Raw genomic sequence first — 20,636 nt, 5'->3', positions numbered from 1 at the left:
GCCGCGCCGCGGGCTGAGCGCGCCGCTGCCCCGGGGCCCAGCCGCGGCCGCGGCCGCCCGGTAAGAGGCGCACGTGGGGAGGCAGCGCCGGCTGATGCAACCGGGGGGTGCCGTGGTGTGGGCGCCGAGGGAGGAGGGGAGAGGGGGAGTTGGGCGATGCGCCCTCGCTGGGAGCGGCGGGTTGGTTGTTGAGGTGGGATTTTTGGGGGAACCTCGTGGTAAAACTCCCCCGTTCCCCCAGAACTGCTGGCGGGATTTGCTGCGCGTTTCGGTTTTGGGGGCGTTTTGGGAGCGGGCAGAGCTGCCGTCGTGCGGCGGGGGCTCAGGTGAGGCGGTGCGCGGATGTGTGCCTGGGAAAACGTGTCCCTGCTCCCTCCCCGTCCCGATTCAGCCCTGGATGGGATAGCTTACAATGGCATTGAATTGAACTGGTCATTGGCTTCTGCAAGGGTAGGAGCTGTCAGAAATCCACTCCAGGCTGTTCTCCTCTGTTTGTCTTCCTTGCTGTGGGGGACAGACAGACATATTTCCTCTTTGTCTAGCTGGGTAAGTATCACCTGCACATGCAGAAAGTAATGGAGGAGAGCTGGCTGCCACTTACCCAGAATTTTTTTCCAGAAAGCATTCCCAGTGCTTGGCTGTCACTAGTTTTTCCAAGAAGCAGTGTGGCAAACAGAGCTGCCTTGTCTCCCTTCTGCCAGTGGTTTTGAAAGGCATCCATGAGAGTGGCTGTTCTGCTGCTCATGGGGTTGGTGTAGCCCGTGTTAAGCCATGGCAGCCAGAGCTGTAAAGTCCTGTGCATCTGTCACTGCCCTGGCCAGGCGTATGGAGATGAAGGATGCACATCACCCAAGAGGGGATCAGACAGCTCAGGGTGGTGGTTCCCTGCTATGCTTCCCGTGGTGGGGCTGGACAAGCTTTCTCATGAATTTGCACAGCCTAGCTATAAAGTTTTGGGCATGTCAGAGCAATGGCCCACATACCTATAAAAAAAAAAAAAAAACCAAAACCTTTTAAGGTTTTCTGTACATGATTGCTGAGCACCAGCACTCACAGTTTACATCCAACCATAATTTTGGAGATTGAAAATTACATGCGCAAGCATTTCTGTTACATTGTTGACTAACATTGGTTTCTGCCCACTAATGTTAGGAGAATTTATTTTGTTAAAGATTTACTTGTCATTGTGTTGCAGCAAAGTCACCGACAATGCAAAGAATTCCTTGGCCTCTCTTAAGAGAGAAAACCCTCGCCTTGAGCCAACGCTTGCCATTATTCAGGTAAAGTATGTCTGTGCATTCACTGGCTGTGAGAGGTCTCCTTTGGTATTGTTACTTGTCTGAAACTTCAGAAGCACACCATGGAGAAAGTAATTTTAATCCTTTTTTTCCCATAAAGAATATTGTCTGCTTTATTATAAAGCAAAGAAGTAGGACGAGGTAGCTCCACCAGATGGCAGATTGCCCTTCTTCAGGCCTGAAACAGTCACAGCAAACTTCAGACTGGGAAGGCTTTGCAAAGGAAAGGAAGGGAACAGTTTTATCCCTTCTTCCTTTTGCCATTGTAGTCCCTCATTTTAAGTATGGATCACTTTTTCTCACAGCTTGTCTAGGTTGATTAACTTAATAGTTGAATTAAAGTAGTGTTCTCAAACCTTTATTTAGCTTGAAGCTTGTTTTGCAATCCTGAGCAAAGTCCTTATGTTCCTGAAAACGTGGGCCTCTCTTCACTTCTCACCCCTGAAATAACAATGCCAGGATTAATGAAAGACCCTGTTGCTTCCTGTCAGCCATGTTACCTTTGGGTAGCTACAGCTTATCAATGTCTTCCTGCTCTTCTAAGGAGAGGAAAACCACACCAAAAAGTCTCAGTCAGCTCAGAAGGTCTGTGTGAAATAAGTGTGAAGTGTCAGCATCCTGTAGATGTAGCAGCACTTTCTGATGTGAAGGAGTCTTGCAGTAATTGAGAACCATTGTTTCACTAATGCTGTGAAGAGCTTTCCATCCACAGATAGTGCTGTTTTTGATAGACAGTCAAAATCAGGGATGAGGATTGCTATCCTTGCAAAGCTGAAAGATGTTCATCCTTAGATCTCTTAAGGTTTGAAAGCCACAGAACTAGGAACGTTTATCATTCAGAGGGGACCCAGTGCTATGCTAGCAAAAATGTAATTGTCCTGTTTCCTAGGATGGTGGTATTGGTTTTGAGTGAGCACACACTGAAACTCTGACCCAGTAGGTTTTAAGTTTGAAACAAAACTGTAAGTATTTTTAAAGTACTGATAGTGAATCTAAGTAATGCAGCAACAGCTTTATTTCAGAAGACCTTCTAGGGAGGCTATCTGAACAGTCTCTCTCATCTCTCACCCTCCCTGATCACTGCATTTTCACAGAGCCCTCTGAGGCTAAAGCTTAAGGACTGATAGGAAAGCAGTGCCCTGTTTTTTCTCACTCCTGTTAGTCTCCATCCAGTTGCACCATGATCTGGACTACGATGGGGATCTCTTCCTGCCCAAGGGGTCTAAAGAGGCTTCCTTTCAACCACATTTGTCTCCTGGATCTGGTTTTCTGCATGGCCACATGCATGTTTTATGCTGGCACAACGGAAGGGATGTCCCTCTTGTCCCTGTTTGCCCCACTTGGTCTGCCTCATGAGGTGGCTGTAGGAACATGGAGATCCTTCTAAAATTCACCCAAGCTGTTCTCCAGCTTTCCAATCATCTAGCTCTGGTCTGGTGGTGAAGACTGAAGCCCATTTTAAATGTATATTTGTTGGTGCAAAGAAAACTTGCTTTGTTCTACAGATGTTCTTGTGATACACTGCTCTACCAGTAATGTGGGCAGAGCCTTAAGATTTGTGCTGCTCCCCATGTGCCACATCTGCCCAGAGGAGCAGGGGGAGGGCAGGGAAGTTAGCTCCTGTACTCGTGAGTGATGGCAGTCGGCATGACAGGGCACCACCTCTTCTGCAGGGCTGGGAATGAGGAGTTGCAGACTGAACCTGCAGTGTAATGATTTTAGGAGTGTCCCTTTCCTCTTGAGTCAACTGAATCTGAATCAATGCCAAAATTGATACTTGTGTTGCTTATTATCCATGTTGAACCTCTGTTGGAGCTGTGCAACAGCAAAAAATGATTGGTGGGTGCTTCTTATTTTTTTTTATGCTAAAAAGTAAAATAGAGCATCAGGATCCTGCTTAGTAGTGGAGCTGTTGCCCTGCAAAGCTCAGCAAAGCACCACTGGCTCTCCTGGACCTCCTGTCCTGCCCTTGCACTCTGCCAGCCCACATGCTGAGCTCTGGCCTCACCTGTGCTGCTCAGTGGGTTTTGATAGGAACTGGTTTAGGGCAGGGACTTTCTGCACTCACACAAGGTCAGTGTTCACCTGCCAGTGCTGCAGCAGCAGGGACATTACAGGGAACAGTGTGGTACCACCCGTTGCTCCCTCCCAGTTAAACTTCTTGAGCAGTCAGTGTGGGGGCACAGTCCCACATTTACTGTCACAAGGGAGGCAGCTGCTGAGCTGTCCCTAGACCTGTCTTTTTCCTTGGCACAGTGGGAGCACTGCACAGTGCAGCAACTTCTGTGCTGCCACTCACTATGAGCTGCCACGTTTGGGGAGTGGGATGCTCATAGTGCAGTGCCAGGAATGCTGGCAGTGCAGGGAGGGAGCTGGGGATAGAGGGCAAGCCCTCCTTCCCTAACAGGAATTGTGCTTCTCCATGAAGCCTGTGCTTTTTAAAGCCTGCTCTTTTTTTCACTGTCAGCAGTCTTGAACTATTTGAAATTAACAGGGATGGCCTTCTGCTTATTTCTTAGATTTGCTTCTTATTAGTTTAAATACCTTTAGACAAAGACATTGTCACTATGTTTCTTGCATAGACATGTGCATTACTGTACTCAATTTAAAAATGTATTATTTTAAAACTCAGTTACTGTTTTGTTCCCCAAGGCACATAATGACCAGTTGATTCAAGAAGCAAACAAGAACTTTGCCAAAGAGGTAAGCTTTAGCTGATACGTGTGTTAATAATCGTGAGCTACTTGCCTTTGGTAATTATAAGTATTTTCTTTCAACAGATTGGTCTACGTGTTATTCACATCTGTCTTCCTGAAGGTAGCACCAAAGATGAGGTAACTGAAGTACCTGAGTCTTCCTTTTCCATTTTTGTCATAAACTCCTATTTGTTACTGACATTCATTATTATCTTGACTGACCTCTAGTAACTCAAATTATGCTTAGGCTTGCCTTGGTTTAAATAGCAAATATTATCCCCTTACGGGCAAGAGTGAGAACAAAGAGAATTAATGGGCATATCTGCTGTTCCCTGGCAAGCTGGGGCAGAATCAATAGAGTAATACTTTGGTTTTGTGCTTGGTGTTTAACCCCATACAAGCTCAGGTATCCTGTCTCTCACAGCTGCTCTTGTGACTGAACCTGATTATTGCCCAGATTATTCAGGGAAATTAAAGATTACATGATTATATGGGAAAGGGAGGGAGGAAGGAGAGGAGGATGTTGCATTTGTCTATTGATCTTTTAATGTTTCAATTATGTATTAAAAATCAAACATCCCCCCAAAATCACTAGAGGCCTGAATTCTTTACCCTGTTGAAGGTGCAGCACTTAATATCAATTATGTTTTAAATATAGAATACCACGTGAAAGTTAAACCAGTGAAGGAATGTATAGTAGAAGATGACACAGTTATCAGCTGGCCTCCTTGTGCTTGGCAAGTTTGATAATCCTGCAGTTCTGTGTACTGTTTTGGTTTTTTTGGTATACTTTGTTCTTAAAATGTTACTGCCTTGCACTGTAATCTCAAGAACTGCTTCCAGATACATTGAAAGGAACGTACTGTGAAGCTTTGTAGATTATGGATAGTCAGCTACCCATTTAAGAAGAGTGGGCCTTTGAAATGAAAAACAAATACACTCTGTTGTTGGTAAATGCATTTTATCTGTTGAGAAACACAGCAGAAAATAGGTAAAATACAGTGACTTTGCAACAGTAGTTGCAGTTAGTTTACTAGAAGTAGTATCTTAGAAGTGGATTTAAAGAGAAAGTTGGAGTATTTCTGGTATTTAAAGGAAGTTACTTCCAATAAAATTCATCATGGTTTGCTTACTGTCTTGCTTACTATGACAGTTTTTTTTCATCTACTGAAATCCATATCTCAGTTGTGTTCCCTGGTGTGGGAAAGTGGGAGGGATTTCAATACCATGCACACCGGGGTTTTGCCATAACTTCCTGTGTATAATAAAGTTAATACTGTACTACTTTACCCTCCTTGAGTTATAAATAATTTAAATGCTGTGATGATGGAAAGCTGAATTAAAGTAAGATGCCATTAAAATGGAAAACTGTATTACTTTCCCACGAGGCAAAAATACAGCTTGAAGCTTTAATTGCTCTGTAGGCCCTCAGCATTTTGTAACATATGAAAGGGTTTTTTTTAAAGAAAAATGCAGATGTTTTCATGTCCATATGCATTCATCCTTTCTAGTACAATGGATACAAGTCCTGTTGCTGTCAAGTGCCATAGGACCTTAAGATATATGCCTGGTTTTGTCTCAGGAGTCAGGAAACTAAAGAGGCATTTTTGTACCAGTGGCTTGCTTGTCTGTCCATATGCATTCATCCTTTCTAGTGCAATGTGTGCCAGTCCTGTTGCTGTCAAGGACCTTAAGAGATGTGCCTGGTTTTGTCTCAGGAGTCAGGAAACTAAAGAGGCATTTTTGTACCAGTGGCTTGCTTGTGTAATCTGCGTTTAGCATGAAAGTAGGGTGTTCTTTTGGTTCAGAGTTGCTGCTAATCTAACTCCTGCCTAATTCCCCCAGCTTAATGTTGATTGCTTATCAAGTGTTTGGGTAATAGAGTTCACAATTACAATGAATACTTTACAAGAAAAGCATTTTAAAAGGGCATGGTATTAATTAAAGGGAAAAAAAACAAAACAACTTATAATCCTTTTCTGTTGGATGTTAATCTAATTCTATTATAAAGCTTTGTGATGCTTGCATACGGGTTTTATATATAAAATGGGAAGATATGCTTGCATGACATTTCTCACCTAAAAAAACATGTTTGACATGTTTTGTTCCTTTGTGTTCTTCCTGGTCGCAGCTGAATAGCGTGAATCAGCATTGTATTTTAGAGAGGAAGAAATCAAGGGTAGGTGGTACAGTCTCAGATGTCAGATATGACCAATTATAAAGCACTTGAACTTGCATCTGGTTCAGTACTTGAACTTCATAAACTTCTCTGTGGTGCCTTTTCAATGTAACAGTTCTTCACAAGGCAATTGCCAACTCTTAGGATCAGGCTGTTTTGAGAAGGAAAATTGGTAACCATATATGCTGGTTTAATAAAATGAGTTTTTTTCTTGTATAATTGTTCTTTCAAGTGTTACAACTTTTTGTTCCTCTGGGACGTGATCTGGTCCTGTTTTGCACTACGTATTAACTAAGGTATCTGTTTCAAAAAACATCTTCTGAAGCCATTACAGTGACAGGCTTTTGCTGACGTTTGGAGTGGTAAAACACAAACTGCTTTTAGCAGCATAATGTCACATAATATGTGTTTACTTTGCAAGATGTTTAGAATAGAGTCAGGGTGGCTTAATTTTGCAAGCCACTGAATAAAAAACTGAGTTCATTTAGAGTTTACAGTAATAAGCAAGGGAAGCCAAGGTGGCCATAAAGTAATTGAAAAAAAAATTACCTCATTCTAATCAGATTCTCCTTTTATCTGTTCATCTGATGTTTAATGCTTGTTATTAACTTCCTAGATTGTCAGTGAAATCTTGAGATTCAATGAGGATCCTAACGTGCAGGGCCTTGCTCTTGACCTCCCAGAAAGCTTATGTAGCAGTAAGGTATTAAATGCTGTGAAACCAGAGAAGGATGTGGATGGGTAAGTGGAGCACTGAGAAATAATACTAGCAGGCACAAGCCTGATGGCTCTATAAAATCAGTTTTCTCCTATGCTTTTCATTAATGGATTCCTTAGTCATTGTGTCTAGCTGTGCTATTTAGCAGTGATAAAAGATGCCTCTAAATCAATGAGAAGTCTTTTGCTGAAGTAGTTTTGGTCATTATATTTTCTTTTTTTTTTTTTTACATAATTCAGGTTCTAGTCCTTTCAAAGAAATAAAAAATGAAATCTTGATTTACTGGTGATACTTAAGGTATTTCAGCACTTCAGTAATACAAGGGGTAGTACAAAGTACTGAATTTTCACAAGAAGGATTGATAGAAAAATTGCTGAGAGGTTTTAACTTCCTTACAGCACTCTCTTGTGGTGAGTGAGTAAGCTATAATAGTCTGGACCCATGAGCACAGATTTCCAATCAGTGCTGTGTTGTACTGCTCTCTGAAGAGACCACTGTGTAATTTAGGTTTGTGGGTTATCATTTTGCTGCTCTTTTAGCCTTCCTGCTTTAGCTGCAGGCTATTACCATTTTTTAATCCAACTCTCCCTTTTTTTTTTTTTTTTTCATGTGAGGAAAAATATCTAAAAATCCTTCAAAAACCTTTCCATTATGTTAAGTAGGGGAGATTGTCAGAGAGAATGGAAAATTTGGAGCATCCTTCTGTATGAGAGAGAATGGAGTGCAGTATGGGAATACCTGGGTTGCTCCCTCCTGAGCCAGCCTGGCTCTGGCAGCACTGGTCTGGTCTCATTGCAGCCACTGAAGTGTCTGTGCCCAATGTGCTGTGGGTGGCCCATGGTGACTAGTAAAGAGCTGCATGTGTATCCTGGGATTGTGTTACTCATCCTAACACAGATCCCTTCCCTGGCCTCTCTTGAGGCTCAGTGTTTGTCTAACTGAGGTGTGGGATGATACAAGTGAGCTGCAGTACATCACTATCAAAGGATTTGCTTTTGTGAGAGATGTTTGCTCTTGGGATTAGCTCTTAGCCATGTTACAAGCATTGCTGGGGATTTATGTTACACAAACTCTTTTTTTTTTAATTTAATTTAATTTAATTGCCATATTTTTCCACTGCAGATTATCCAGTGTAAATCTAGGACGTTTGGTACGTGGTGATGTCTGTGACTGTCTAGTTCCTCCTACAGTGTGTGCTGTGATGGAGCTTCTTGAAGATATAGGTGAGCCATTCTATCACAATCATTACATTAATTTTGGTCTGTTTTACTCAGTTTTAATCCTGTCTGGGAGCCAAATATAACCTGACCTTGTTGTGTTTTCTATTTTGTGTTGCTTTCCCACTGGATGTGTATTTGTCTCCTCCTAATGAGGAGGAGTCCTCCTGCTCAGTGACATCTGAATGCTGTATTTGAATAAACAAGTCTCAGGCCTACAGATTTTGGGTATTAGGCAGGGGTTACCTGCCATCAGGAGGTTTAATTTCACTGAAGATGCACAAGACATGTGAGGCTTCCAAACAGAAAATACAGGCATCACTTGGGGATTTCACTTGATTGTTTTGATTAGTGTGAGGAGTTGGAGAAACCCAGGTTTGCCTGTAAATTGCTGCTGAGCAAACCCTTGGGTTTGGATTGTGCTGTGTCAGTGCTGACACTGAAATGGCAGATTTAAACAAGCAGGTTTACTGTGTATGAAGACACTGCTGGTTTGAGGCAGTGTTTCATAAGCTGTCTCTCTTACAGTGATTCATAATTGTTGAAGCAAGGATTTCTGTGACAGAACTGTAAACAGGAGGTTAAATGTACTTAGTAACAAAGATGAATGAAAGGATTTGTGCAAAATGCCAGAAAGCCAGAACGGTATTTGCTTACTACAATTTAGAGAGTCAGCAGGAAACTCCTTAAGACCTGTGGTTGGCATCACTGCACAGTCTCCAGAAGTGCCAGCTGTGCTGCACAGCTGCTGTGGTTGTGCAGGCACACGGCTCTGTCCTGTTCTGAGCCCCTTTGCAGCCCCTTCCCCAGTGCTGCAGCCATGGCTGGCCTGGGGGAGCTCCATGCAGCTGCTGGTGCTGGTGGCCTGCGCTGGGGGTGGCTCAGTGACTTCCTTGTGTCCCCCAGGTGGGAAGAAGGTGCTGCTGGTGGGAGCACACGGGGCGGAGGGTGCCGCCCTGCAGAGCGTGCTGCAGCGCCAGGGAGCCGCCGTGCTCAGCTGCCACTGGAAAGCCCCACAGCTGCAGAGTGAGGTGAGTGCTCTTCTGTCTGCCTGGGCTCATCCTGCATCCCCACTGTCTGCCCATGCCTGTCAGCTGTCTGCCTGGCAGTCCTGCCCTTAGCTGCTGTTCCCAAGAGGGAGACTCCTCGTTGCAGTCACAGGTGGCTCTGGGGTTGCTGGTAGCTGGTAGTGTGGGTTAGGGTCTTTTCTCCTTCCTGCTTGCAAGCACTGGGCCAGAATATTGCATGTAACACTAGCTGCTCTAACTTCATTATTTTGCACCAAGGGCTGTGAGAGAAGGAATCCAACAAACAAATCTTTTAGCTCTCCCTTTTGCTTTCTCGCTGTGCAAGAGAAATGCCCTCTTTTTTCTTGTCCTGTGATACTGTCACCTGCATGAAATGACTTCCACTGGATTTGTATCCTAAAGGTTTGCAAGTGTTGCTGCTCTTGGGACAAAGAAATCCCCAATCTTTATCTTTAAATAGAACTGCAAAGAAATTCAGGAGCCTTAAACCAAAGGATTTGCATGGTCTCCCTGGCTGCTTTTTGCAGAGCTTTTAGACACAACTTAGAAGTTGTTATGACTTCCTGTGAAACTTAACAGTTTGTTCCTCGTTCCCAAATCTCACAGAATACTCCAGCTGGGGTTGCACTGTCATGGGGGCATGTGCAGCAGGGTCCAGGCTGGGTGGTGAGGTGCTGGGGACAGCTCTTGTGCTGGACAGCCCGAGCCACAGGGTGGCAGCCAAGGCAAAACCATGGTGTCCAACCTCCACGCTTCGCAGGCGCAGACAGGAGGAGGAAACAAATTCGAGCAGCTGCGATAGAAAGTTCCCTGGCAAACCCGTGTTTTCACAGCTGTGGATGTTTTTGTCAGGCTTGTCTCAGCTCTGGGCTTTTAAGTGACTGACAGCACTTAGGAAACATATGGCTCTCTGGGAATTGGAGTGCTGTGAACTTGATCCTTGCCATGTCTCATTCCTCAGCTATTTCTCATTGCTTGGGGTTGTGCTAGAGGACTGCTCTGGGCTGGATGGGGTGGGTGACAGGGTGGCCAGAGGTGTTTCCACTGGTTCACAGCAAAAAATCTGGATTGGGCCCAGAGCTGCTTGTGCAGTGCTGTCAATAGCTGGAGAGAGTTCTGTTTCCTTCCATCCAGATGCGTTCCCATAATCATGCTTTGCTTTTTGGCATTCCCCATAGTTTACCTCTTGGAGCAGGCCACTGATGGGAAACAGAATGGGAAGCCTAAGTTTGAAGCTTTGTGCACTTCAGTCTTCCCAGGTTCATTTTAACTTTTGGCAGTAAAAGAGTTTGTATTTCGCCTGTGGGACTAATCAGCAGAGCCCAGGGGAAACCTACCTTCCTCTTCCTCACCTGTGAGCCTGGAGCAGCATGTCACCAGTAATCCCAGAGCTGTGCTGAACCTGTCTGGATGTCACTCTGATAGTTAACTCTAGTTCCTTGATAAAATCTAATGCATGCAGGGAAAACTATCCTGTTTCATATTCCCAGAAGCTGGAGAGTCAGAAACTGAGCACAAGTTTCTAACCAAACAGTGGAGAACTGTGGCAACCTGTATTTGAATGACAATGTTGTTAGATAACATGATTATAGAATTTACATTCTTCTGCTTGTTTAAAATGCTGATTATGAAAAACAGCTTTAATGTTCACCAGGTTTCTTCTCTTGATTTTTTTTTTTGTTATTTGAGTTTCAGGTAAGAAAATGTGTTAGTTCAAAGACTTGAAGGAATCAAAATGTTTTGTTTTTCATGCACAATACAGTAACTTTTCCTTTCTCTGAATAGGACACCTCTCCAGTGTCAGTTTGTGTGCTGTTGTTTGGAACTATAACCTGTGATAGCATAATAATTTCACTTGGGAAGTGAGGTGCAAATTTAAGAAGAGTATGTTTTTTTTCACTGGGATGCAATTGTTTTGCAGTATACACCAGGAAAGGAGAATTTTATCTTAATGGTAGGAGAATGTTATTTGTTGTAATCCATTGCCCAGGCCTATTTGCTTGAAGCACTAACCCTGACCTTAATCATGTAATGCCTTTCTTAAGTGATTACTGCATTACCTTAGACTAGCTCTACTGATTTGTTCTTCTTTTTAAAAAGAACAGCATAACAACAAGTGTTTCCTTTAGAAATTCTTTTAATTTAAATGAGTTACACAACACTAAGTTTGTAGGTTTTTTGGATGAGGTTTTGTATTACTATGGACTTATTATTGCTTTTTTCACTTGTGCACTTTTGCAAAAATATTTTGAAAATGATCAAGAGGAAGTATGTTTTAGTCCACCTTAGGAAAAGTTTACTCTCCTAACAAACTGCATAACGCCAGCTACCATTTGACTTAATGTGCTCCTTTAAAGGAAGACTGTTCTGTCTTATGGCAGGAAAAAGAAATAAAATAAATAATGGTGCATTTTCATTTAATTGCTTTGATCTGAAATAATGGACACAGTCTCAATGTTCTTTTCCCTCCCTACTTCATGCTTTTGTTAAGTTGAGCATATTATTGATATTTCTTTTTGTTCCATTTTGGGTTTGCTTGCCTTCAGTTCTCACAGCACAGCTGAGCCATGTCCTTCAGAACTGTTGAGCTTCCTGGGTCTTCTAATAGTTCACAAATGCAAGAAAGCATTTTAGAAGGTTCTGGCACATCTGTGCAAAGTTGTCCTGAAGAAACATTGTTCTGTTTGAATTGATAGGTTCAATGTAAAAGAAGTTACAAAGTGAGAGGTAAGGACACAAGCAGGTTACAGGAAATACTTAAGATGTTATCATTCTGTTAAGCTTTGTGTAGATAGCTCTTCAAAGCACATTGGCTGCATTGTGACTGAAGTATGGCCTAGTGACATACTTTTAGGGACATCTCCCCTGTAATTTTAAAATGAGACTCCCAAAAGTCAGTTCAGTCTTACATGTGAAGGGGAACTGATGTGTTTAATCCTTTTTTATGTCAGATTATGCTTTCTAGTTTGAATGGAGGTTGTCAAGTAGATTCGTATTGAAAAAAATGGATTATTTTCTTGCCAAAACATGGGTAATACTTGGTACCTATAAGAAAACAGAATTTTGTTTCAGTCATCTAAATTCAGTCAGTCATTTTTTCAGCACGTCATCTTTCATGTAATTTGAATGGAGGTTGTCAAGTAGATTCATATTGAAAAAAACAGATTATTTTCTTGCCAAAACATGGTAATACTTGGTACCTATAAGAAAACAGAATTTTGTTTCAGTCATCTAAATTCAGTCAGTCATTTTTTCAGCACGTCATCTTTCATGTAGTCCATGTGTGAACCACCTCATGCCTATTTTAAGAGACCTGCTGCTATCATACAAAATTGTAAAAGAAGTGAGCATTGGTCTGTCTAGGTATAATTAGGAATAGAAAAGTTGTTTGCAAAAGCAAGGTTAAGAAGTATGAGAGTGCTTTAGCTGGAGTGCTGATTGGGAATTTCCTTTTGAGGTTGAAAAATAACTTCTTTTGGCCCCAGTCTGCCTCCCCTTAGAGCCAACACTTGAGCTTCAGACTCTTAGTTATTTCTCTCCTAGTTTTGCTTTCTGCTAAGACCAAGACTCTTGTTATGGGCAGAAAAACATACTTTGTATTGTAAGCATGAAGGAACAGGAGACCAGGCACACAGATCCCGTAAGAGGAGAGGAGAGGGAAGCTGCGTGAGTGTTTCTAATGATGATGATGATGTAGACAAAGTATTTCCACTTCAACATCTTATGCACATCATCTCTGTTCCTTCCAATTTTGAAGTGTATCCCCTGTCTGTAAGCTAGAGGAGCAGTTGCTACAGCGTGGATCATAGTGGCAGGCTTGAGCCCACAGCAGAGGTGGTGTGGGCTTGATTTTCACATGCACTGTGTAGGGCAAGTGCATTCAGGGCGATGTGGCAGGGAAAGCTGGAAGAAACCGTGTAATTAGTACATGCCTTGGTGGAAAAAGTGCCTGAAACTAGTCATTGACTTCAAAAATGTCAAGATTTCAGAGAATAATTAAATTACTGTGGTTAAAGTGGAACCTGATCTGTAAACTGATGTGCAAACAGACTTTTTTCATAAAGAGAGTTGTGAAAAAAAATTTTAATCAGATTCCTATTCCTCATTGCATCTCTTCAATTTTATATGGCCTAGCTTCATACCCAGGAATCTGAGGGTTTACATTTCAGTTTTTAATTTTTATTTTGTTTGATCATGCATTTAAAAATGGCTTTTGTAGCAGTCCATTTTAACTATGGGAAAATTAAAATGTTATGCAGTCTCTTCACAGTAAAATGGAGTTTCAGCGATCTGTAATATACAGCTACTTTGTGCCATTATCATTTAATACTTGGCTGGAAAGTCTGTATTGTTGTTTTAACATTTGGTGTTCTGTCTTGGGAATGGGTGGTGCTTCTTAATCTGCTTCAACTTAAATCTTGGTGGAGGGGATCATATTTTGTTATGAGGTAAGGTTGCAGATTATTTATTGGCACAGCTCTTCCCAACTGAAAAAATATTTACCGGTGAGGAGGCAGGATACTACTGGACTATTGGCTCACTTTGTCTCCAGCCAGTTGCCTAGTACATCAGGGAGGGTTTGGCCTGCTGCTTGTCATTCCTTCCTCTAGCCAGCCTGATGGAATGGAGCCCGGCTGTCCAGGAAGCATAAGGCAGGCAGCCACATGTTCTCCCTCATGGGTATCTCCTTGACCTTCTGGCTATGGCTGCCTATAACATCTGGTTCCTGTCAGATGTGTCCTCTGTGTCCTCTGTCAGGGACCGTGGTGCATCTGCCAAGGGAGGCTAATTGTGGTTATTTCATAGGAGTTTTCCATCTCTCACGTCCGTGATCGGTTTCTGATGTAGGAGTTGACCCTGAACACGCATGCCAAGGCTTGCTTCTTGTTTTAGTGATTAAACAGGCAGTCAAAAGGATAGATTATGGCAAGAGAGAAAAATCTAAAAGCAAAGGAAGCATGGGCACAACTTATTGCAAGTGAAACTAAAATTCCCTGAGGGAGATCGCATAAATCTCTTCCAAGGATACCCAAAATTCTGTACACATTATTTTGCTTTCAGTGGACTTGCTCTCCCAGTTTCTGAATATACTTTTAAAAAATACTCACAGGGGAAAAACATCTCTAAAATATTTGTGATATATATATTTTATTGACTCTGCAGGAACTTTCTCAATGGTTACACATAAAATATTGTTTTCTTTGTGACATAAGGAAAAGTAAAATCACACTGGGGAAGGCTCTGAGGTATCAGTGTCTTGAACCAGTGGTGCAACTCTTTGCTGCCATGGGATGCAACTTTTTCATGGAGGAGGTGGGGCAGGGCAGTGAGATGAAAGGTCCAGCTGGTTTTCTGCTAAAATTTATGGCTATGTGTGATGTTAGCCATCCGAACCACTGTTAATGTTGGCTACAAAAATAATTGTGTTCAGCTGTTAAGAACATTTTTCAACGTTAGGTTCGGTAGTCATAGAGATGAATATTTGGTTCCATCAGTTGTTTTCTGACATTACAGTTACATTGAATCAATTCTGTCATAAACATGTTGGCTGAACATTCATCAGAATTATTACTTGTTGCATACAGCTCTCAACTTGTTCATCAACTCACGATGCTATGCGGTGTGCAAAGCTCTTAGTTCCTGTCCCAAAGGCTTTGCATGGAAAGGCATCTCGACTTACAGTATATTATTTATAACTGCTAGAATATGAATTATTTTTTCCTTGCAAAAAAAAGGCTGTGATCATGTAACTGAGAAAAATCACTGGTTTTCTCTGTGTTGATGTTGATTGTTACAGCAGAGATTTCCTTCTTTTGCAGGGCAAAGTGTGCCTTCAGCATGGTATTCTTGGTACATGAGGCATTGCAGCATTTTTTTATCCACATTTCCTTGCAGATTTCCCAGTATCATTTGACCTGACACTGGTCAAGCGTTATGACTTATGTGGCCTTCTAGGAGTGGCATGTAAGCTGATATTTGCACCAGACTCAGGAGTGTGACCAATTTGGATAAGGCTGAATGGCTGTGCACAGGCAATCCCAGGAGTGTTGCTGGACATGTGACTGAAGCCTGAATCAGCTCATTGCATTAATTGTTTGTCAAGCAAGTAAATCTTCTCCCACACTTTTGGCTTTGTTTCCACATGGGGATCTCTAAGGAGAGTTAGGCCATCCTTGGGTCCTCTGAGGGGAAGATGGAGTTTTTTTAGTTTTCTGCCTTTTCCGCAGCAGTTACGTTCTTCTCCCCTCCTGGATGCTCAGCTGTGCCAAAAACCTGCTATCCTGACAAGATTTGTAGCTATTCTTTCTTGGCAAGATGTTGGGCAGGGTTGTGTCAGAGCACTTTTGGCCAAAAAAGAAGCTGGAACTCTTGTCAGTCACAAATCAATTCATAGAGTGGCTCACTGAGTTTGTGACACTTGGAATTAATTGCATTTATCCAAAGTATTACCAAAACTGCTGTATTTCTGAAATAATTTTTGCAGTCAGGCTTGAGGCAATGCTATGTCTGGGTTTTGCTTTTTTAATGTATCTTAATATATCTGCCTCTGGTGCTGTCCATTATCTCACGGTGATTCTAATAACTGGTAAAGGACCCTGTTTCAGAGGAAGTGGGGAAAGAAAGGCACTTGGGTCTTTAATTATAAGAATTTTTGTAGCAACCATTTTTGCTCCAACATCTGCCGGGTTGAGCTAAATCAGGGGCAGTGATTAGCAGACATGAACTGAGAAGGAAAAATGTGCTTTAATTGGTATTCAAAGGCACTGATCTTTGCAGAAGGGGTCATCCTGCATTCCTGTCAGCTGAACTGGTTTTCTACTGTCAGACAGTCTGACTGTGCTCTTTATAAGTGCCTATTTACTGTCTTTCAACCCGTCTTTTTTTAAGTTACTCCAAGTTATTTTGGACTTTAGGACAATGGTAGAAATTTACAGTTGGAAGGATATAATTCCCATTAAATATTGACACTTACTTTAAACTCACTTGCCTGATCTCACAATTTTAGATGCTATTCTTAGGTTTCATGGCAGGTAAGAATCAAACTATCAGTTTGGATAGTTTGGATCAGTTTTTGCTCTTGCTGTCTGTAAAAGCTTTGCTCAAAAGGCTATTGCTGTATGTGTGAATGTTTTTAAGATGCATTTCCAAGCGTGTGTTTCTAAGATGAAGTGCTTGTTTTGTTTCTGGGGGTGTTTTGGGCCGTGCCCAGCTCCGTCATGCGGACGCCGTGGTGTTCGGCAGTAGGAAACCCGACGACGTTCCTGTGAGCTGGATAAAGCCTGGGGCCACCGTTATCAATTGTGCTCGTGATCCTCTGTCAGGTAAGAGGTGATAAAATGTAACAGTTCTTGCAAGTGATGTACAGTGAGCCTTTGATGTGTGTGTGGTATCTTGGTGACAACGGGGCATGGTTAAAAGCTGCATCTCTGGGAGGGCCTTTAGAGATGTGTGTACAGGGCACGTGTACACCTTCCTCTGGTGTATAAATAGGGAAAAGATGTTAGGTGGGAGAAGAAACTTTGGAACAGATTCTTCATAGTAGGATAGTTAGATAAGCGATGACCCAATGGATTCAGAGACTTGAGAGGGAAGACTTTTGGGTCACCAGATGAGCTATTATTACATAGTGCTGTTTTGCATATAGTTTTATCCTATGACTTCTGTGGACTCATCTGGAATATGGGAAAGGGAGAAGAAGGGAAGAAATATCAACTGCAAAGTTCTGTGAAAGTATCTGCAAAGAGTGGTGCAGGAGGGAGTACAGAAATCATGTGTAGTTGAGAAGAGGCAGAATGTCTCCTGCAGTAATTTTTCCAACAAAAAGGGTTTGGATTCATCTCCTTCCTTTTCCCCTAACTTGTTGTGGAGAGTGTATATGTTCAATAATTTCTCAGTTGAAAAAATGTTACAGAATTATCTTGGGAATAAAATTAAGAAATCTTCCCAGAAGTTATTCTGCTGCTAGAATAATGTGTAATAATAATAAACATGTAATTTTACATCTTCTGTAAAATTTCTTAAAATTCTGTAAAGATCTCTAGATATTTTCTAGATTTTTGGTGTGTATATGAATTTGCTCAGCATCCCAATGAGATTGTGCTGCAAGTGCATAGGAAAATGAGGAGTACATGGATAGCATGACTGGTTAATCTGGGGTTTTTTTTAAATCTTATCACAAGTGTATTAGATTGACATCTATTGACACAAAACTGTGGAAATGGGCATAAAGCTGAGAAAACCTAATTGCATGGGTTTTAAACTAGGGATATTCCCTAAGGGCAAATGAAGCAGATACTCCATGCAGAGCTAATGCAAGATCAGGCTCATAATAAAGCAGCTGCTGTTCCCATGCAAGCATGGTCTTAGCAATAGATTTCTTTCCTTGTCTTTCATATATCCTCTTGACTTGAACAGACACTGCAGGTGTGGAGATCTGGGTTGTTATTCCCTTGATTGTCTGAAAGCTTTTGGACATTCATTGTCTACCTCCCAAAGCAGATCTCTGATCCTCCCAAGGATCTCAAGGGTGGGTACCAAGTCTTTTCCCTTCCTGCTGCTGCACAAGTTATCAAAAAATAATGCATGTTTTCTTTTTCCTGGACTAGTGCCTAGGAGACTCCTTGCATCTCTAATGCCCATTTATTTCCCCTAAGGATTTTTGGATATAATTGTTAAGTATCTGTAGGACAGGGCTTGGCATGCAGATCTCTTCAGGAGGTACCCTGCCTGCTAGTATGACACAGCCTTACATGAAGGAGGAATGGGGGAGAAAGGGAAAGGAATAGAGATGAGAGGGAGTGGTTGTACAGCAGTCATACCCATAAATAAATAAATTTTAAAAAAAGGAATCTCCCCTCCTTATTTTAATCTTGAAGGTAGAAACCTCTTATGTGACAGACCTGGGGTGGTTCTGACAGGGTGGGATAAGCCAGTCTGTGCAGCCAGAGTGGGCACCAGGAGTGCCTGGACTCTCCCAGCACTGTGTGCAAGCCCCACTTTCAGACACCTGATTCTCTCCTTTGAGAAGTGAGTCTGAGCCTTCACAGGCCTGAAAGTTATGCAGTATAAGTGCATGCTGCATCTTAAGACTTAAATATCTTCATGCCTTAGTTGCTCTAAATAACTGTAGATAATACTAGTGTTTCCCTTCTCTGAAAGAGTGTTGTTAGAAAAACTGCATTACATACCACAGTAACATTCATTTCTAATGCAGGAAATGTAAGATTTGGCATAAGCATATACATTTCTTTGCATTTTTCAAGCGCTCTGGTTTTTTTTTTGAAAGACAGCATGAGATTTTTATCAAGATAATTTAACTAGAACTCATCTACCAAATGTCTATCTGTCTTTATGGTTATTCTTTCAAGGTTGTCAGAACATTGGAGAAACTCCAAAATTACAGCAGAAATACATTTTACCAGCTATAGAAATGTTTGTCTCAAGGCTTACTAGAGAGGTACATGAAACACAGGTGTCTGACAGGCAGATGCATTTAGTTTAGTTGCAAGATGTTTGTGGAAAGCCCATTGTGGAGTAGTTGTGACCTTGGAGAAACAACTGAATCTTATAACTGTCTCTTGACTTCCATGGAATCTGGCTGAGGTGCTTGGAAATTGTTCTGGATTTTTTCTTGCTTTAGAAATGTCCGACTTAACATCTGTAGGGTCACAGGAGCTAAATGAAGCCTGAAAGCAATAATGGTCATGAAGTAACTTTTGTTCTTGCTAGATGGTGGCTAGATTTCCAACTTGCGTGGGTGTACATGTTGTCTAACACACTTGCATGTTTTAAAAGCTCTCAGAATTTGCAAGGATGTAGCTGAATTGGGGAAATGTAATGTTGTAAATCAGAAGAGTAAAGATAAAACCGCTCATTCCAAAGTGACAGTTCTTTTTCAAGTTTTTTTTTTTGATAAAAGATTTTAAAATTATCACAATTTTAAAACGTTCTGCAATTTTCTAGCAGAGCAACATCTGCTTCTGTTACACTGACAATCTTGGAGTCAGGTGAATGCTGGTAGTTTTGCAGGAATATACTTTATATATAAATGTATAGAAATGAAAATAACTTTCTGAACAAAACTTAGGGATGCCAGAATTATTTGAGATTTGATGTCCAGCTCCTTTGGGGTCACTTGGAGGCTGAAGCCCACATGGTTTAAGTATGTTAGTGGGAAATTCAACCATTTCCCCATCTCTTCTCTATTCTAAGCTGCCTGAGCAGACAGGCAGCACCTGACAGCAGCTCTCACTCACCTGCACAATAGGGTATGAGTAAGAGGAGGGAGCACAATGTCTGAAGTTCAGCTGATCTGACCATAGTCCGAAGCAAAGAGTGCTGTTCCAGTTTCCATCTGGAAAATTTATCCTAGGAGAGATGTTGCAGTCCTGTGATTTTCTTGCTAACTCCATGCGTGCAGCACTTTCACCTCTAGTTTCACCTTCACCCCTGTAAAAGCCTGGTTAGTCATTTGTGGGGTGACTGTGTAACATAGGCAGTCTGAGAGAAATAGTTTATTGAAGGGAATTGTCCAATTCTAATATGTATTTACACACATGCTAGCTCTGCCCTGATAAAAATAGTCATATTAAGCCAAATAACATAAAAAGTCAAAATGTTTCTGTAAAGCACAGCTGTCTGAAAGGGGGTTTTCAACTTCATTCTTCCTACTTCATTTGTCTGTTTGGCAGCTCTCCCAGCCTGGTCTCAAAGCAACAAGAGTCAGCTTATGACTGTAATAGACCATTCCAGTAAAACTCCTCTGTCTAAATCTAAAGCTGAGCATCTCCAGAAGAAATTGTTGGTTTTTGTTTGTTTGTTTGTTTTAATTGCTAGTGTTAATGCAAGAAGGACTTTTTAGACACTTTCTTAATTAGAGTTTAATATGAGGACTGTTGCCTTCAGCTTGGTTAGCTGTGTCACTGATGTGTGGATGCCAGCTGGCAGGAAAGTTTGAGAAAGGGTCAGGAAACACATGGAATGGGGCTGAGGGGTCTGCAGAGAGGGTCTCCTGCTCTCTCAGCAATGGATGTGGGAGAGTGGGCTGTAGCTGCCACCCTGTCTCCAGTCTGAGTGTTCTGTGCCCTGCTGCTCTGGGACCCTTGTTGGGAGGGGTGATTGTGCAAGGAAATGTGAGCCTTTTATGACCAGCACAGAAGGGGTGAACAGAGCAAGAGCTTGACCAGGTCAGGGTTTGCACTTCAGTTCCCCCGTGGCAGAGAGGTTAAAGCTGTCAGCGTACAGTTGTTATTTTTTATTACAATTATATCTACGCCCTTCAGAATGTGGCTATGGCCTTGATATGCCCACAGAGACTAGGATGTGAATTTTGGAGAAATTGCGTCTAGATAAAAGTCAATGAGCAACAACAGAAGAACAAGCCAGAAGAAGGATTACAGCAAAATGACAAAATAATATGTTTAGTTGGGGTAGCTAATGTATGATTATCATTTGATATATTGCCACTAGAAACAATTATAAGTGTCTCCGAAGTTGAGCC

The 20,636-nt window shown here is 41.9% G+C and overlaps 1 protein-coding gene across 3 annotated transcripts in view; it reads left to right on the top strand.

Moving 5' to 3' along the window:
* Window positions 1-1,102: 1,102 nt before the first annotated feature.
* Window positions 1,103-20,636, top strand: part of MTHFD1L (methylenetetrahydrofolate dehydrogenase (NADP+ dependent) 1 like) — a 144,858-nt gene continuing 125,324 nt past the window's right edge. Inside the window, exons 1-7 of one of the 3 annotated variants that reach the window (XR_005627266.1) lie at window positions 1,103-1,280; window positions 3,951-4,001; window positions 4,079-4,132; window positions 6,790-6,914; window positions 8,014-8,114; window positions 9,015-9,139; window positions 16,347-16,458. Coding sequence is in view for 2 of the 3 variants with exons in the window: in XM_039707514.1 (XP_039563448.1) it covers window positions 1,146-1,280; window positions 3,951-4,001; window positions 4,079-4,132; window positions 6,790-6,914; window positions 8,014-8,114; window positions 9,015-9,139; window positions 16,347-16,458 (703 nt within the window). In the remaining variant the exon portion in view is untranslated. The remainder of the gene's footprint in view (window positions 1,281-3,950; window positions 4,002-4,078; window positions 4,133-6,789; window positions 6,915-8,013; window positions 8,115-9,014; window positions 9,140-16,346; window positions 16,459-20,636) is intronic. The other 2 variants (XM_039707514.1, XM_039707513.1) reach the window with 2 other exon arrangements.

This window comes from Passer montanus, unplaced genomic scaffold (genome assembly GCF_014805655.1).
Source record: "Passer montanus isolate IOZ18808 unplaced genomic scaffold, ASM1480565v1 scaffold2, whole genome shotgun sequence".
NCBI classification, from domain to species: Eukaryota; Metazoa; Chordata; class Aves; order Passeriformes; family Passeridae; genus Passer; species Passer montanus.
Note: the sequence above shows the minus strand (reverse complement) of the source record. Positions and strands in the feature narration are given on the sequence as shown.